Below are 17,917 nucleotides of genomic sequence, written 5' to 3' on the forward strand. Positions count from 1 at the left end.
AAAAAGGAAAACACAAGAAAGTCCAGTTGCCTTTTTGAAAAGCACCTTTGGGACAACCGTGACCTGGATGATTTGAGAATCTCCGTAGACATTCAACAATCTCTCTTCCAGCCCGCAGATGACTGTCTCATCCTAAAAAGGAGATGGGCTTGACAGATGGAGAGAAACATTCCCATTTCTACAGCCGTTAATATAAGCTTTCAGAATAGCAGGGAGCAGACTGTAAAGAAGATAAGAGTTTCACAATGTCCAAAGCTCAAACACTTGAGCACGAGGAGATAATGGGATCTAATAGCCAAACAACACAATTTTACATCAGGAAAAGAACTTCTTAGAAAAGGACAAGAAAAAAAAGAGAACAGAAGCAAAGGTCCTGGGGGATTGGGAACAGAGATTCATGTACTTGAAGTTAGTTTATTGATCTGGGAAATCAATCCCACATTACAATAGTCTTCTGTCTTGTTTTGGAGTGGGAAAAGTAGGAAGAGAGAATATTCCAGCCAACTAACAACAAACCCACATTCTTCTTCTAGTTTTACCTCATCTGTAAGCCACCATCCATTCTGCAGCTGAGACATTTCCATATTTGCAAGGAGAACATCTGAAACACAATGATCTTGGGATCTGAAGCTTAGAAAAAAGAAATGTAGTGTAGTCACCAGTTACTCTAGTGGCCAGCTTGTTTTAAATTCAGCACATCCACTGCTATCATCACATACACACCCAGGGCACATCTCTGCTCCCTACCCTTAAGAGAGCTTCAGGAGTTACCCGCTTGAAATGTTCAAAGTCCTACATTCAAAGTTCTGTAGCAAGTTGAGACCAAAGACAAAGAGTAAAGCCATGTCCATGGCAGAGGGATCTCTTTGGTGATCTTTGCCTCAGCTGGTTCAGGACCATCTTCATTGCAAAAAAACAAAAAAAGATGTAGACAGGGCAGAGGATATTCATTGCACAATTCATTAAAATGCTGCCATCTCCAACTTTGGTGCACACCAAGCTGGTCATCAAGGGACATCAGCATGGGATGCAGTGACCTCCTCTAATTTTTGAACAGGAGCTGGCCACCTCAGCATCAAACTCTGAAACCTTGGGCCACCATTGGCAAAACCAAGAAACCACAGGTGGCTCCCCAGGTGATGATGATGAAACTGAGGTTGGTTTCCTTCACACATCAAGGGAACAGTTCACGTTGAACTCACGTCTGCCTCACAATGTCGCTTTTGGCAGAGCGACTCAAAAAGTCCACCCCCATATAAAATGCTTCCAAAAATAGCCACAGGTAAAAGGTGAGGTAACTTGATTTTTTTCACCAGACATTCCAGAAACAGGTCTTTGGAAGAAAGCTCCCTGGTCCAGGGCAAGGCTGCCTCACTCACAAAGAAGGGAGTCAAGTCCAGTCAGGTCATGTAGCGGGTGATGGCACGCAGAGCATACAATAGGGCTGCCTGCATACGAGCCTCCAAAAGAAGCAGATTGACATGCACCTAAAGGCAAGGAGAGGCATGATAGAAAGCGATGTGAGAGTTGCAACAAGCAGAGAATGAATCCTGGCACAAAAACCTGGCATCCCAGAAAACTGCTTAGATCTCAAAATATCAGGCACAAGCAACCAGAATCATTCCACGAATAGGCTCAAATAGATACTTTTTTGTTAATCACTTATATTACAAGAATCTTGCCAGACTGTCCGGGAAATGGCAGATATAGACTTAAGGGTTTGACCTCCAATGTTTCCTCCCCTAAATCGACTCCAAGCTGGAATATCTCTTTACTCCCCCTAGAGCAGCGATTCCCAACCTTTTCTATACCCCACACCCTGGAACGTTTCTGATATATTCTCACACCCCTCACAAAAAATTATGCATATACACTATAATTTTGAAACTTCAAACCCAAGTTTTCGGCCCCCCCCCCCGGAATATCGTCTCGCACCCCCGGTTGGGAACCCCTGCCCTAGAGGGACCCCCTCTCCTTCAGCTGGTGAATCCACCACACAGAGGGATCCACTACTTAGATATCAAAGGGATCTATTGCCACTTCTTTATTAGTGTGCCCCTTATTTGGTTCTTGTTTTCTTTCCTTTTCAGGATTACAGCCTAGTGTTTTGCAACTCTGAAATGTCCCTAAGGCACAGGCAAGCAAAATTTTTGGCAGTTTAGGATTGCACCCTTAACACCTGAGAGGAACTCAAAGATCACCCTGGGCTGGGTTGATGATGCAACTTAATGGGTGAGGTGCAGATGCTTATTTTCCTGGGTTTGGAGGTGAAGTTTAAAGCCTGTTTTTTTGTTGTTGTTCTGCTGTTTTATGTGTACGTTAGGCTTATACTTCAGTTATGTGCTTCCTGTCCCAAAAGAGCCAAAAATTGTGAAAGCAGAAAATCGTGCTCTTCTGAGAAATTGGGATCTTTTGCTCACAGGCCAGTAGAAATCCAGAATATTGTTGTGGTTAGATAGGGAGAAAGTCACCAAATATAAACACACCCCTCCTGATCCAATCTTCCTTCCTTCTCTTCCTTTCTTTCTCCAAATCAAGGCTTGTTCTGTGCATCCTTTGCTATCCATAAATAAGAACTCTTCTTGCCAAGAATCAATATGATATCAGTAATGTCCTTAATATAGCTATGAAGAAATGGTGTAATGCAATATTAAGATGTGTGGATTCAACTCCTAGAATGCCCCAGCCAGCCATGAACTTGACACAACTCAAAGTTGCCAAGTTTGAAAAACATTGTGTGCCAAACCATAAATTGGGATTACATTCTACAGTGGCTGAGTTCATCTCCAGTCTAAGCCAAAATCAAAGAAAACATATTCTCACTTAATGCAACATGCAACACCAATGTTGGTCAATCAAGCATGGAAGCCAAACAACCCATAACCCAGTAGAACTCACTTTACCTTTTCTGAATGTTTGAAGTGTCTCCAGAAATGGGTATACATTCTTTTAGTAGTTTTTTCCGGGTAGCAGGCCACAGTTTTAATGTAGATCTTCAGGCTACGTTCCAAAAGCTGGTTCACTTCCCTGTAATCATAGTCATCATACCTACAAGAGATGACATATGAGCTTTACAATTGATCAGCCAGCTGAGATGATCAACTTCCCATAGCCCAGATACCTTTTAGATATGATGGCTATAATGGCAAAACCATTATATCATTGGCCAAGATGCATGAGAAAAATCCAGCTTGTTGCCTTCTGTGTAGACACCATATTAGGGAAGGTTAGGTGGGCAGCAGAATCCTAAATCAGCGATCAGGGATCATTTGATATTGAGTGCAGGTAATCCTCAACTTATAACCATTCATTTAGTGACCATTCAAAATTATAATGGCGTTGAAAAAAGGGACTTCTGACCGGTGGTAGCATTTATGAGCATTGCAGCATCCCCACGGTCACGTGATCAAAATTGGGACAGGTTTCCTTGATGGTTGCAATATCCCAGAGTCACGTGACCACCATTTGCAACCTTCCCAGCCGGCTTCTGACAAGCAGATTCAATTGGGAAAGCCCGATTTGCTTAATAACCGCACGATTCACTTAACAACTGCAGTGATTCATTTAACAATCATGGCAAAAAAACGTCATAAAATTGGACACAGCTCGCTGAACAACTTGCCTTGCTTAGTGATGGAAGTTCTGGTTCCAATTGTGGTCATAAAACGAGGACTACCAGTACAGGTAGTCCTCAGCTCATGACCACAACTGAGCCCAACATTTCCATTGCTAAGTGAGTTTTGCCCCATTTTACGATCTTTCTTGCTGCAGTTGTTAAGTGAATCACTGCAGCTGTTAAGTTAGTAACCCGGCTGTTAAGTGAATCTGGCCTCCCCATGGACTTTGCGTGTCAGGTCGCCAAAGGGGATCAGATGACCTTGGGACGCTGCAACGGTCATACGTATGAATCAGCTGCCAAGCATCTGAATTTGGATCAGGTGTCCATGGGAATGCTACAACGGTCGTAAATGTGAAAAACGGTCATACGTCATTTTTTTCAGTGCTGTTGTAACTTTGAACGGTCACTAAATGAACTGTTGTAAGTCAAGGACCACCTGTACTGTCTTCCTTGGAAATGGCCAAATGAGAGCAGGGCATCGATACAAAGTCAAATCAAAACCAGTAATAATACCACTTATTTACTATATTGTCACCTCCATTTTTCCCTCTGCACTTTCTGAACCATCTGCTTATCTATTGTCTTGCACAGGAAGCATAGAAAAATTGCTAGCAGAGGATTTCTGAAAATAATCCAGGGATCTAGTTCAAGAGCTGCAGGTTGCCCATGCCAGTTTTATTTTAAAAATAAAGAAGGTCTTGCCAAGGCTTTCATTTTTTTTTTTTTTTGCAGTGCCAGAGTTTGAACTGGAAGCTTTTCCACGCAAAGCAGGTGGTCAGGAGAATTGGCTAGGAGAAACTGTGTCTTTAATCCCAGCAAGCCAACATTTGCATCATCCTTCTTTCTTTAAGGCCAAGGGGGGGGGAAGGATTTGGTTTTTCTGTCTGGTATTATTGGGGGAGGGTTTTGTAGCTAATAATGGCATGGTTTTTTTTAATTGAAAAAGAAAAATTAGATATCTAAGGAACTATATAGCCTGTGGCGCAGAGATATCAATGGAATGGATGAGGTTGAATTTTTGGTCTGCAGGGCTTCCTAGAAAAACAGACTCATTAAAACTAGCAAAGGTTTGATTTCAGAAGAAAATCATGGCCCCGAATCAGCGATTCCTCATTACATTTTTGTAATGGGCTGATATTGAAACTATAAAAAAATGGAGGATGAGACTATATGAGCTCCACAAGCTGGCCGGTCCTTGTTGTAAAGGACTTCCTCAGTTCACACAAGAAGAAGACAAGTTTTCCCACATGCTTTGAGCATGTGTTACTTCCTACCTCCCATAAATTAGATGATTCAGTCCTTTAGTCACACCGATTGTTGCAGTCCCTGCACAGCCATCCATCCTAAAGTCACCTGGCAGAACCGAACACAACTGTTTTTCCTCAGGCAATTAGTCTGACAGGACAAGGATGCTCAGTCACTTGTTCACCTGCAGTGCCAAGCTGCAGCTTTGAATTATACACTGAACTTTGGACTCACAACCTCAATCCGTCTCTTGTACACTCTGCTTGCTCAGTTATTCCCTGCTTAGAAGCAAACCCTTTCCTGCTTTGTACAGGCTGGCAAACAATAGCTCAGCCAGGATGGCTGAACCAGCAGGATTAAAAGCCAGAAAGTAACTAGCTATGCAGAGCAGGGGAGAAGAGAAGGGAAGTTGTACAATAAATCCAGACTCCTGTTGCTAGATACTCATGGCTTGCCACTGCAGGCAAAGCAGCTTCACTACAGGTAGTTCTCGACTTGTAACAGTTCGTTTAGTGACTGTTCGAAGTTACAACAGCACTGAAAGAAGTGACTTATGACCATTTTTTACACTCACAACCATTGCAGCATCCCCATGGTCATGTGATCAAAACTCAGCTGCTTGACAACTGGCTCATGTTTATGACAGTTGCAGCATCCCTGGATCATGTGATCCCCTTTTGCGACATTCTGGCAAGCAAAGTCCATGGGGAAGCCAGATTCACTTAAGAACCGTGTCACTAACTTAACAACTGCAGTCGTTCACTTAACAATTGTGGCAAGATAGGTTGTAAAATGAGGCAAAACTCAATTAACAAGTGTCTCGCTTAGCAACAGAAATTTTGGGCTCAATTGTAGGTGTAAGCTGAGAACTATCTGTAGTTGGGTGTTTTCTTCTTTCCAGTGATTAATCATCCAGTTAGAAAAAAAAGTTGCGCATTGATAATTGGTTTGTGCTAAAAGCAAGGCAGAAGGAAAAAATCTGGACTCAAATTTGCTGGATTTACCCAAATCCAGCAAATGTGAAGAATTTCAGGAGGGATTAAAAAAAAAAAAGATGCTCAAGCAACCTACCGAATGCCAAAGACACAGTGGACGTAATTCCAGATAGCCCTCCGGAGCATGGATGTGTCCACCCCACTGTGCATAGCTATGGTGTTATAGGTCAGATTGTAAACCACTTGGAATTTCTCATCCAACAGTTGTCCCACATCAGGATACAGCCGGTTGATAAGCGAGTAACCATGATCTTCCCACGTATAGTCCTGTAGAAGGTGAAATACAGGTTGGACCTACAATCTGCACTAAACCAGGGTTAGTTTTACAATCAAGGTGACATCTTCTTCAAGCCAATGCCATCCAGGAAGTCACTTCAGCTGGATTCATATCCAAAGCTAAACCACAAGTCAGTGCACAAACTATCGTGCTAAGCCATGGTTTATAACCTGGCTCATATCCAGTATTAAACTATGAACTTACAGCCAAAGGGTGGATTTACAGAACACATTAAGTCAAATCAAATGATCCACCTTTCAATTAGCGTGTGCCATGGGATTTTTGACATGCTGTTGGGGATGGGGATAAGCATGCATCCAAAGTATCACACATGGTACCTGGGCTCGGAAGGTGGGAGGGGTCTGTTCTCCTCTCCTGGTGAAATCCTTGTAGCCAAACTCTGGATCCTCCACAAAGCACAGAACATTGGGGGGCAGGGAGTGTTCAGCAATGTCTACTGGAGAAAGGAACCATAACAAACACATGTAATCCATGATGTGGTGCCATCAACAGCACTTAGCACTAGCACTTAGACTTATATATTGCTTCATAGTGCTTTACAGCAGGGGTCCCCAACCCCCGGGCCGTGGACCGGTACCAGGCCGCGGCAGGCCAGCATCCAGTCCGCACAAGAAGCAAAGCCCCATCCGTGGGATGTAGGCAGCACACAAAACCACGCACTCTCTGGTCTGTGGAAAAACCTTTCTCCACGGAACCAGTCCCTGGTGCCCAAAAGGTTGGGGACCTCTGCTTTTCAGCCCTCTCTAAGCGGTTTGAAGAGCAGGAATTTGCCCCCAACAATCTGGGTCCTCATTCTGCTGACCTCGGAAGGATGGAAGTTTGAGTCAACCTTGAGCTGGTCATGATCGAACTGCTGGCAGTCAGCAGAGTTAGCCTCCAATACTGCCATTGAGCCACCACAGCTAATACATCAGAATGTTTGGTTGGATTTTTGAAGGGTTGGATGAGGCTTGCAGACTGAAAGATTCCAGATCTCCAAGCCATTCTCCACCAGGTTGTTTGACTAAAAGTCTGAATGGGTGGAAGTCTCACCTCTCTTCAGAGGTGGCCTTGCCTCACCTGAGGGAGTCACAAGCAGGCTCTCTCTTTTTTCCATCTCAAAGCGGGTCTCCATCTCTTCCTGGGTGACACCTTCCTCCTCAAGCTGGCTCTCCTGCAGAAGTTTCATCCTCTCCATCAGCATTTCCACATCCTCCATAGCATCAGTGCTCTGAGAAAAGTGAGAACAGAGAGGGTCATTTCAGGAATGATCCACGGTAGATGGACCCACAGGCCTTACTTCACTATGCTCTGCCTTAGCCATTTGTTGAACTCTTCTATCACGGATGAAACTCCGGTGGGGATGGGTAGTGGGGGAACCAAGCAAACCGGTCCCCACAATCTATATTCTTGCCTTCTCTACAAGAGTGTACCCATCTTCTCTAAATCTGAGGATAGGCTTTTGGACCTCCCCCTGAAAAACCACAGAACTGCTTCACCAGGAAATTCTTGCAAGTTTGCCCAACACCTAAGCCAGGGGTAGGCAACCTTGGCTCTTTTATGACTCGTGGACTTCAACTCCCAGAATTCCTGAGCCAGCCACGCTGAGGGGAAAGGGAGAGGTTTCCAAGCTGAGCCATGCTGGCTCAGGAATTCTGGGAGTTGAAGTCCACGAGTCAGAAAAGAGCCAAGGTTGCCTACCCCTGACCTAAGCAAAGACCCACCAGTTCCCTTTCTCTCTAACCACCAGATAATAGTGAACAACGGAGTTTCTGGGCCTGCTTTTGGCTTGCACCTGGCTCCGAGCTAATCTTGGCTTTGCTAATGTGAAAGACTCCCTTTACTGCAACTCAGCCTAAGTGGGGTTTACATGATGTGCTAAGCCATAATTTGCTGGATTCTACGTGAGTTTTGTGAATATGAATCTTGTGGCTGAATCCAGCCCACAGACAGCAGAAGTCAGGAGATGCCTGTCCATTGGTGGGGCATCTTATTATTTATTGTTTTGGTAGATTGTTGTTAGCGGAAAAGGGCACAGGTTTGTTGAAATCATTCTGGATTCTTTGGGTGGAAATAAAGTTGAACCTGGATCTGCCCAGTCGTTAATTTCACACCCTCACTACACTATGTTCTCTCTCTTGAGAGTGGTGGTGGGGGGAGGAGGAGGAGGACGACGACTGTAGTAGAAAAATCAGCAGTGCAGGTAGTCCTTGACTTACAACCACAATTGGAACTAGAACTTCTATTGCTAAGCAAGGCAGTTGTTAAGTGATTTGTGCCCGATTTTACGACCTTTTTTTGCCATGGTTGTTAAGTGAACCACCGCAGTTGTTAACTGAATCATGCAATCATTAAGCGAACTGTCTTTGCTTGTCAGAAGCTGGTTGGGAAGGTCACAAACGGCAATCTTAAGGTCACAAACAACCCACGTATGCTGCACCCATCATAAACCCATGCCAGTTACGAAGCCCCTGAATTTTAATCAGATGTCCGTGGGGATGCTGCAATGGTTTTGTAAGTCTGAGGACTGGTAATAGGTCACTAAATGAATGGTTGTAAATCAAAGACCGGCTGTATTGTCCAACCTCCCAGGCAGAGCCACGGGGACTGCATACTTCACAAGATATTGTGTCTCTTGTGTTTACTACCGCCCACCCGCTTTGGGGCCAGTTTTTCTTCACCTTTAAGAGCTCCCTAAATGCATTTATTTGTTTATTTTAAAAAAGAGGATCCATCTCCCCAAAACGGGCTTACATTAGAACTGTTTGTCCCCTCTTCCGAGCTGGGGCTACTGTCGCAGCTGCGGGGCGACGGTGGCTGGAAGATGTGCCCAGCTTCCTGGTCAAGCTCCAGGTTGATGCCACAGCCAAACACGAAGGAGGCCAGCGAGTGGTAGTGAGTCAGCAGGACCAGGGCCTGGATGAGTTCGGCTAGAGACCAGCTGTTTTCCCCAGTTTTTAGCAGGACCTGGAAAAAAACAAATGTAAAGATCTCTCAGCTCTCTGCCTCCAGGAGAAGACAACAGCCTTCCTCTAAAGCAGGCGTGTCCAACTTTGGGAACTTTAAGGCTTGAGGACTTCAACTCCCAGATTTCCCCATAGAACAGCATAGAACCCCATATCATTACTTGTCTCATTAGGGAAGAGACAAAGCCATCCACAAAAGTGAAACGGATCAAGGGAATTCCCCCAAAGGATTTGCTTCAACCAGAATCTAAGGCACACCAAGTACTGAGATGCCTCCTTCCTTGTGCAGCCCTATAATTCAGTTTATTTGGTTTTGTCTTAGTATATTACACGAATCCAGGCTTTATGGACCGTAAATCATAGTTTATGGCTTAGTGTGGAAAGAACGAAGCTGCTGTGCATGCTGGACAAACTGGTTTAAAAAATGATAGGAAAATGAAATGTTTGCTGTCTTTCAACGACCTGAAACAAAAATAGCTTCAAGGTGGTTTGATCCAACTCCACCAGGTTCGGCACTCACCTCAATGTGTTCCTTGGTGATCAGCCAAGGCCGATGGGCTAGGATCTTGTTGATTTCATTCAGGTTCCTGAGTTTCTGTGGGGCATACTGCAAACCTCGCAGCCAGGCTGGGTCCCCTCCTACCTGGAGAAACTCTCCTATGTGAAAGCTAACCAGGTAGGAACAATGATGCCTGGCAGCTGCCTGAAATAAAAGGAAAAGATTGTAAAAGAACTCCCAAGGGCAACCTGCGAGGATAACGCAGTTATTCCAGGACAAACACGAAATCAGAGGCTGGTAGAGGACTCTTACTTTTCACTTTCCCTTGTGGGCTTTTCTTGTAGAAGGGAGAGATGGATAGGAATCAACTTTATACCAAGACTGACTATTGACCCATCCAGTCTACTGCTACCTACAGCAGCTGCAGGAATAAAAATGAGGGTCTTTTTAAAGTTCTGTTTGCAACTTTAGTCCTAACAGTGTTTCTCCAGCCTGGCGACTTGGATGAGTGGACTTCAACTCCCAGAATTCCCCACCAGGCATGGCATTCATTGTAGGAAAAGAACAGGCACAGCTGGGGGGTGGAGGGTGGAGTTAAGTAAACCATCATCCTAGAGTCATTACTTTCCCACAAATGGTCCAAGTTCAACCCCTCTTGAATTCCATTGATCCTTAGCTGGTGCCAATTTAGCACTGAACCTTGAGCAATAAATCTTAACTGCAACTTAAAGTATGGTCTTGATTCTTCATGCCTGATATTTATGGAGTAAAAGGTGGCATGGACAGCAATTTCTATACACAATAACCACTGAGTAAAGGAGGATTGGGCTGAGAATATCACTTGCCCAGTTTCCCAAGGAGCTGTGTGTCCCTGCCTGCTGGTGCTTTGAATCTAAGTCCCCGCGGTGCTCGCCCACTCACCATGATCGCAATGTAATGGCGCTTGTGATACGGCAGTGGCCCATCCATCCTCAACAAGAGATACTGAGTCTTCCAGAAGCTTGTCAGGTACTCTGGATGTAGTCCCATCACCATGGTAATGTTATCCACTCTGCCCGTTGAAACAAAGGCTTCTATGAAGAGACGTCGCTGGGCGCTCTCTACTCCTTCTTGTAGGATCTATAGTAAGGAGAAGGCCCAAGGAGAAGGGCATGGAGAGAATAATTCAGCTGGACAGAACATTTACCTAAACTGTTAAAACACATAAATATATACAAAGAATGGTCAAGTTTGTAAAAAAAAGGCCCTGCAAGATAGAACATCATCGTAATTTCTTGCTGGAGCAGCAGGAAAGGAAAATAGTTTGCTTGCCCAAAGATCTCTTGGGATGAATTTTGCTAGCTCAAATGGGGGAAAGGCAGAAAAGAGTTTGTGTCGTGATTAAGGCGCTAGGTGTACAAACTGGGAGACTGTGAGTTCTAGTCCTGCCTTAGGCACAAAGCTAGCTGGATGACCTTGGGCCAGTCTCACACACTCAGGCCTTCTGAAATCTTGTCAAGAAAACCTGTCCATTTTAGGGACTTGTCCATTACTTTAAACCAGCTTCCAAAGAATAGGTACAACAGAGATTTGCCCAACTAGTAAATAAATTTAATAAAGTAAATAAATCCACAAGAAATATATTCAATTGGGAGTGAATACAAGGCAGAGCAGGCTGCAGGGATTTCTCTTGGATCATTTGCATACCTTATTCATAATTATCTAACAATAGCAATCAAACTGAAGTTGCAGAAATAAAACACTAGTGGAAGCGGGTGGGGTGGGGAGAAGAAATAGGAGAAAGTTTTTATTTGGAAAGATCTGCAATCTGAAGTTGATTATATCTGCAGCAGCAGCAGCAGCTTTCCATAACCTCTCAGCTATTTACAAAAATCGGGATGCTGGTCCACAGTTCCAGATTAGCCTGACTCTGAAATTGTTCTTCCTTCTTCCTGTTTTCAAAACAAGATATGCTCTCTATCCAGTTCTTTTCAAGCATGAATGTCTAGTCAATAGCTGCCCAGAGCCCCTTCAAAGTCATGACTAAGCTGTCGTTGTTTATTGTAAAAGAGAGAAAAAAGTTATTAAATAGCCTAAGAGTAAGAGTAATCCTATGAAGTGATTGGAACGTGGGTGTAATTAATTTAAAATTAAATCCACCTGTTTGGAGCACTCCTCACTGGGCACATTTTACCAGTGCTGTTCTAAAGGCAGGGATGGGCAGAGCAAAAGACCAGCCTTCTAGTTTATTTTCTAAAGCTCCAATATCCAAGCCTCTGAAGCCCCGTGCAAAGGACACAGACTCAACATGCTGAACCCAGGAATGTCTTTTTAAGCATCAAGGTTGATTTGCGCAGAAAGACAATGATTAAAGGCTAATTCTGGCCATACACGCCCCCTCCGAGCCTGCTTAATTTCAAGAGACATTATTTCATTACTGCCATGAAAAATAATATGGGCATCAGAAATGCTTGCTGATCTTATACCTGTTGGCTAGAAAGTAGATAGGAGACCAGCTCTTGCCCTATCCCCTTTAAACAACTTATAAGAACAAAGAGAGAACCCAAAAAGAGAGATCCAATTTGGTCTAGTGGTAAAGGCTAGAAACCAGGAGACCGTGAGTTCTAGTCCCACCTTAGGCATAAAAGCCAGCTGGGTGATTTGGGGGGGGGAGTCCATCTCTCTCAGCACAACCTACCTTACAAGGTTGTTATGGTGGGGAAAATAAGTGCAAGGAGGAGTATTTGGCTATAGTCACCACATTGAGTTATTTATAAAATAATAATAATAAAGGCCGGATTTAAAAAAAAATTCAATTAAAAGAAAAAGTTAGACATTCCCCTTTACTAACACAAATGCCTAGCCCTCTGCTGTTTGCTCAATTCCAGGCTGCAAAACAAAAATGGGGGAGGGGGGAGCAGGGGTGTCCCAAACCCCAGCTGACTACAGCAAAATTCTGCCTGCTGAAGCCTTTGGAAGCCCAAACTCTCTGCAACTCGCATTGCCAAACTCTCCAGGAACACAAGGATCCCCCTTCCAGCTGAGAGCCGTGAATTTAGCAGGAAAAGAGGCAGAGGTGCTGGCCCTGGACCAGCGGGGAGGGGGAGGACCAGCTGCAGGCAGAGGGGGAAACTGATGGAGCTTTTCCAGCGGATGAGAAAGTCTTCTGAGCTGGAAAGGGAAGGAGCCGCGAGAGGAGCAGGATAACTAGCCAGCAAGCCGGGAGGAAAGGCAGTCATGGCTGGCTTTCTGATAAGTTGTTTTTGCACACAGGGAGGGAAGGTCATTTGATAAATACGGAGATGACGACACCCCAGGGCAATGCTATCACCTTTCTCTCATCACACGAGCCAAAAAATAATGAGGAAGCCAAGGTCTTAGCTGCTGCAATAAGTAAACATCACGTCTGTCCAATGTTGCAAGATGCCCGGCTTACTGGCGAATTAACACCTCCCAACGATGCCCAGCCCACAGCTTTCTCCCAGCACTAGGCATGTGTTCACAGAAGGGGGGAAACAAAGCAAACCTCTGCCTTGGCCAAGCACCCTCCCTTTCTAAAGGGAGCTTCTGTTTGCTGGCCTGGACTCAGGGACTTCGGAAGAGGGGCACTCCCCAAAGCACTTCAGCGAGGGAGTGCAAACAGATTGGCAAGGAACTGGACACAACAGCTAATTCTAAAGGCCCAACACCCTAGTTGGGTTTACTCAGCACTCTGTTAACCAGTGCTCCCAGCAATGGACCGGAGAGATACAGAGTCCAGTTCTCACCTGATGGTCCCTCTCCTTTGCCTCCTTCCAATTTAAATCCTACACTGGTTTAAAAGACACTGAGGTCTTTTAACAGATCTGTTAGTCAGAAAAGGTGCTACCAAGCTCCTTCTGATGTTGGCTACCCTAGACTAACAGGGATCTCCTCCTTCAGTGTCAATAAGCCATGACTAAGGTAATCATGGCTTAGGGTATTATTTGAATCTAGATGCTCTGTTTTGTATCATGCCGTAAACTGGAATTTATTCTGCTAATTACACTTACACAAGCTGTGCTTTCATATGATGCACAAGTGAGACCGCAGAACAAAAGGCATGCCCGTTCTCCAAGTGGTTCGTGGTCTCCAGGAGAAGGACATAGCTGGACTCTGAACTGCCATGAAATAAACTGCAACATTTTGTTGCAGCTCTTATTGAACGCCAAGCACCTTTTCTGCCCTCTCCTTTTCAGCAAGGGAGAAGCCTCTTTTCCTCCAAATGTACCCACCCCACCCACCCAATCTCTGCATGGTCAAGCAAAGTTAACATGGCAAAGGTGTGCCTTAGAAGAGATTAACCAGGCATCCAGGCTGAGGAGAGGAGGGGAGAGGAAGAAAGAGGGAGGGGAAGGGGGGAGAGGAGAGGAAAGAGAGAGGAGAGGGGAAGGGAGGGGAGAGAGGGAGATAGGGGAAGGGAGAGGAGAAGAGAGGAGGAGAGGCAGAGAGGGGAGAGAAAGAAAGAGGGAGGGGAAGGGGAGAGAGGAGAGGAAAGGGAGAGGAGGAGAGAGGGGAAGGGAGAGGAGNAGAGAGGGAGAGGAGAGGAGGAGAGGGGAAGGGAGGAGAGAGAAGAGGGAGGGAGGGAGGGAGGGGAAGGGGAGAGGAGAAGAGAGGAGGAGAGAGGGGAAGGGAGGGGAAGGGAGAGGAGAGGGAAACTGGGAAGCCACCTTACCTCTTCCACCGGGATGAAAGAACTGGGGCCTCTTCCCAGCTGCCGGGGGATTTTTATCCCTCTATCCTGGGAATAGAAGAAAGGATGTTACAAGACACTCCCATCCTGAACACACCCCTGTTGTCCTCAAGGCTTCAAAGGGGAAGCTCCCCACCCTGCTCTCTCGCCAGGATCAAACAGGGCCAAACAGCAGAGGTGGGGGGGGCAGAGAAGCACACACCTAGCCCAGAGCAATCCTTACACCGATCCTCAGAAAAACTCTGCTGATAAATTGTCCCCTGCCCTCCTCCTTCCCTGATGGAACCACTGCAGGAATTGCCTCAGAGGCTCCTGCACAAAACTGGTTCGTCCAGCGGAAGGACCCACTTAAGATGCAGCCAGGTGCACGGCAGGGCGGGCAGAGAGGCCGAGGACCAAACCCTCAAATAACAAGCCCCAATATTACCTATACTGTCACCACCACGGACCAGGATTCCTTGCTACTGAGTAAAAGGTCCACGCTGTGCAACGGAGCTCAGATTTACAACAGCCAGAGATGCTGATCATTTCATTTTACTCCCCACCCCTTGCCCTGGAGAAGCTGGAGATCTTTAACCCAGTTTCCCTTTCTTATTTCACAGAGCTGACGGTGCCAAATGAAAAGAAGAAAAAAAAAATCCTCCAGGCTATTAAGACTATCAAGACAGCTGATCCTACCCATTGCTGGGTGAATTCCATGACTAAGTAAACAGAAAGCAGATGTTTCTTTCTTTGAAACGCCTTCTTCCCTGCTCCACCAACTCAAGGCGGCCCGGATTTTGCCTTAGGCTATACAGGCCAATAGCTCCGGGATATTGTATCCACGATGATGTTTATTTATATTTGTATCCCACTTTTATTATTTTTACAAATCAGACAGCAAACATATCCAGCACACCTTCCCCCTCCTATTTTCCCCACAACAACAGCCCTGTGAGGTGGGTTGGGCTGAGAGAGAGGGACTTGGCCCAAAGTCATCCAGCTGGCTTTCACGGCTAAGGCAGGACTTGAACTCTAGCTTGGTTGCCTTAACCCTCTGGAGTAAATTGGCTCCTGCCTGCCAAAATTCTTCTCTGCATGAGTGGGATTTGTATGGTACCCCAAAACAGAAGGCATGGGCCACTTAAATCCAGAGCTAGCCCATTTTTGCAGTGATGCAATGTGGACTGTTGTCTAATTCTGGCTGGTGCAATTTTCTTCCTGCCATGTTTACAGGGAATTCTTGTACAGCAGGGAAGTCCTGCGTACAGCATTGTGTAGTTCAGTGTTTCTCCACCTTAGCAACTTTAAGATATGTGGGCTCCAAATCCCAGAATTTCTGATGGAGACACGCTGGCTGGGGAATTCCGGGAGTCAAAGTTCACACATCTTCAGGTTGCCAAGGACGAAAGATACTGGGTTAAAGTAAAGGATGGGAACAATAGATGAATTCTGGTGAATTCTGGGAATTGGAGTCCACACACCTTAAAGTTGCTTGGGTTGAGAAATACTGGTGCAATTCATAGGAGAATGAAATAGCCTACAATTTTAAGCTTGCTCAAGAGATTTGGTTTAAGCAGCCAATCATTTTTTTAAACAAACAAACAAACAAACAAACAAACAAACAAACAGGGCACAGTCTGAGCAAAGGATGCAGCAATGCACTTGCAGAGAAAGCCTCTTCTGAACATGGTGGAGCTGGACCAGAATTGTATGCCCAGTGTTGAAGGTCCTTTGAAACTTAAAATTTCACTACCGATGGTTCACTTGCTTCTTTCTCATTTCCCCCCTGAGCTGTGAAGAAGAGAGAGGCTGACCCAAACAGTTGAACTGGGTCTTCTTGAGGAGTGCCAATGGGAAGGAACCACAACTATCCTTCCCTAGACATGAGAACTTGAGTGAGGCTCTTAGTAGTAGAAATTCATGTGCAAATCTAAGCACCCCCAACCTGGAGACCCTTCAAAACTAAGACTACCAGGATCTTAAAACAAAAATCAGCATATTTTCATTTCTTCTATCCTCCCTGTTGGAGACATTTGATATGGCCTCAGTGCTCAAGCAAAAGGGAAAAATTGCAACATACATATAGATTCCTATATTACTTTTAAGACTACAATTTGTATACCCATGCCTTCATCAGATACACTTAGCTGTGAAGTGGAATTTACGGAATAGGTAGGGTTCACCGCAGTGTGTAACAGGGCTCTGACGGTGTACGCTACTGGTACTTCTCTGGAATTTTTTTTTCCTTATGGAAAAATACAGATGGAAACACTTCTGTGCCAATGTAGAATGCTTTCTATTTGCCAGTGAAAATTTACACCGGAGCAACCACCTGTCTGGGTTAGGGATGACTAATTTCTCTGTTTCAAACTTTCATAATCCTAAAAAAGAATTTTCTTCATTAACATTTTACAGCAACCAAATGTGACAGGTGATTAAGCGACTGCTATGATAGAGGCAGTTGAATGTTTAATTGATGCAGCTCAGTTGCAAATGAGATATGATTCTGAGTTCAAGTTTGTTTTTTGTTTTTGTTTTTAAAAAATCAGCCACTCTGATTATACAACTGTTAATTCTGTTTTGTGAATATTATGGGGCTAAAGGGAAATTTCCATTCCATTAGAGACTTCTTATAGAGTACATGCAAATGGCTAAACCAGATTTTTCAAACTGTCACAGGATGAACAAGCTATAATGCCTTGGTATATGCTAAAGCAGGATTAGGCAACTCCTGGTCTTCCAATATGTGGGACTACCACAGTTGATAGTCTAGTTTTTCACACTAAAATCAAAATAAAACAATTAAATCGTAGCTTAGCATAATAGGTAGTCCTTGACTTACAACCATTCATTTAGTGACTGTCTGAAGTTACAGCGGCGCTGAAAAAAGTGACTGAAAACTGTTACTCACACTTACAACCACTGCAGCATCCCCATGGTAACATGATAAAAATTTGCGTGCTTGGCAACCGGCTTATATTAATGTAGCATCCTGGCCATTTGTGACCTTCCCAGCTGGTTCCAGCAAGCAAAGTCAATGGGGGAAGCCAAATTCTCTTAACAATCATATGATTCATTTAACAATTTCAGTGATTGACTTAACAGCCAGGGCAAAAAAAAGCTTTTAAAATTGGACGCAACTCACTTAGCAACCATCTTGCTTGGCAATGGAATTTGTAGCCCCAATTATGGTCGTAAGTGGAGGACTGCCGGTATGTTTAAAGCAGATAACAGAAACTGTTAACTGGTAAAGGTAAAAATGTAAGTGGCCATCACTTGCCTTCCTTTATCCCCTGCAGGGAAGCACATTCTCCTAAGTGAACTTGAGGCAGAACTAACATTTGAACTGGCTCACATCTTCTTAGCCAACACACTAGAACAGGGGTCTTCAAACTTGGCCCTTTTATGACTTGTGGACTTCAACTCCCAGAATTCCTCAGCCAGGTACATGTTTGAAGACCCCTGCACTAGAACCACCCTTCCTTACAGAACTGTTTTCCTAAGCATGTCTCTTCAAGAATGAGGGCTTTTTGCGCTCAATAACCGCAGCTTCCAATCTCTTACCACAGAGAAACTTTTACAAAGAAAATTATACTCAGCCAGGATATGTTTAAAACCGATCAGCTCGAGAGCTTGTTAAGGCT

At 44.7% G+C, this 17,917-nt stretch overlaps 1 protein-coding gene across 1 annotated transcript; it reads right to left on the bottom strand.

Annotated features, from left to right (window-relative positions):
• Window positions 1–1,388: 1,388 nt before the first annotated feature.
• On the bottom strand, window positions 1,389–10,650 carry SESN2 (sestrin 2). The gene is given in 7 exon segments (XM_029284139.1): window positions 1,389–1,487; window positions 2,904–3,048; window positions 5,936–6,126; window positions 6,475–6,590; window positions 7,139–7,365; window positions 8,883–9,103; window positions 10,523–10,650. Coding segments are annotated over 7 exon segments (1,101 nt in total). The 5' UTR covers window positions 10,637–10,650; the 3' UTR covers window positions 1,389–1,400.
• Window positions 10,651–17,917: the final 7,267 nt, after the last annotated feature.

Source organism: Protobothrops mucrosquamatus, unplaced genomic scaffold, assembly GCF_001527695.2.
Source record: "Protobothrops mucrosquamatus isolate PMUCROS unplaced genomic scaffold, P.Mucros_1.0 scaffold390, whole genome shotgun sequence".
Classification (NCBI taxonomy): domain Eukaryota; kingdom Metazoa; phylum Chordata; class Lepidosauria; order Squamata; family Viperidae; genus Protobothrops; species Protobothrops mucrosquamatus.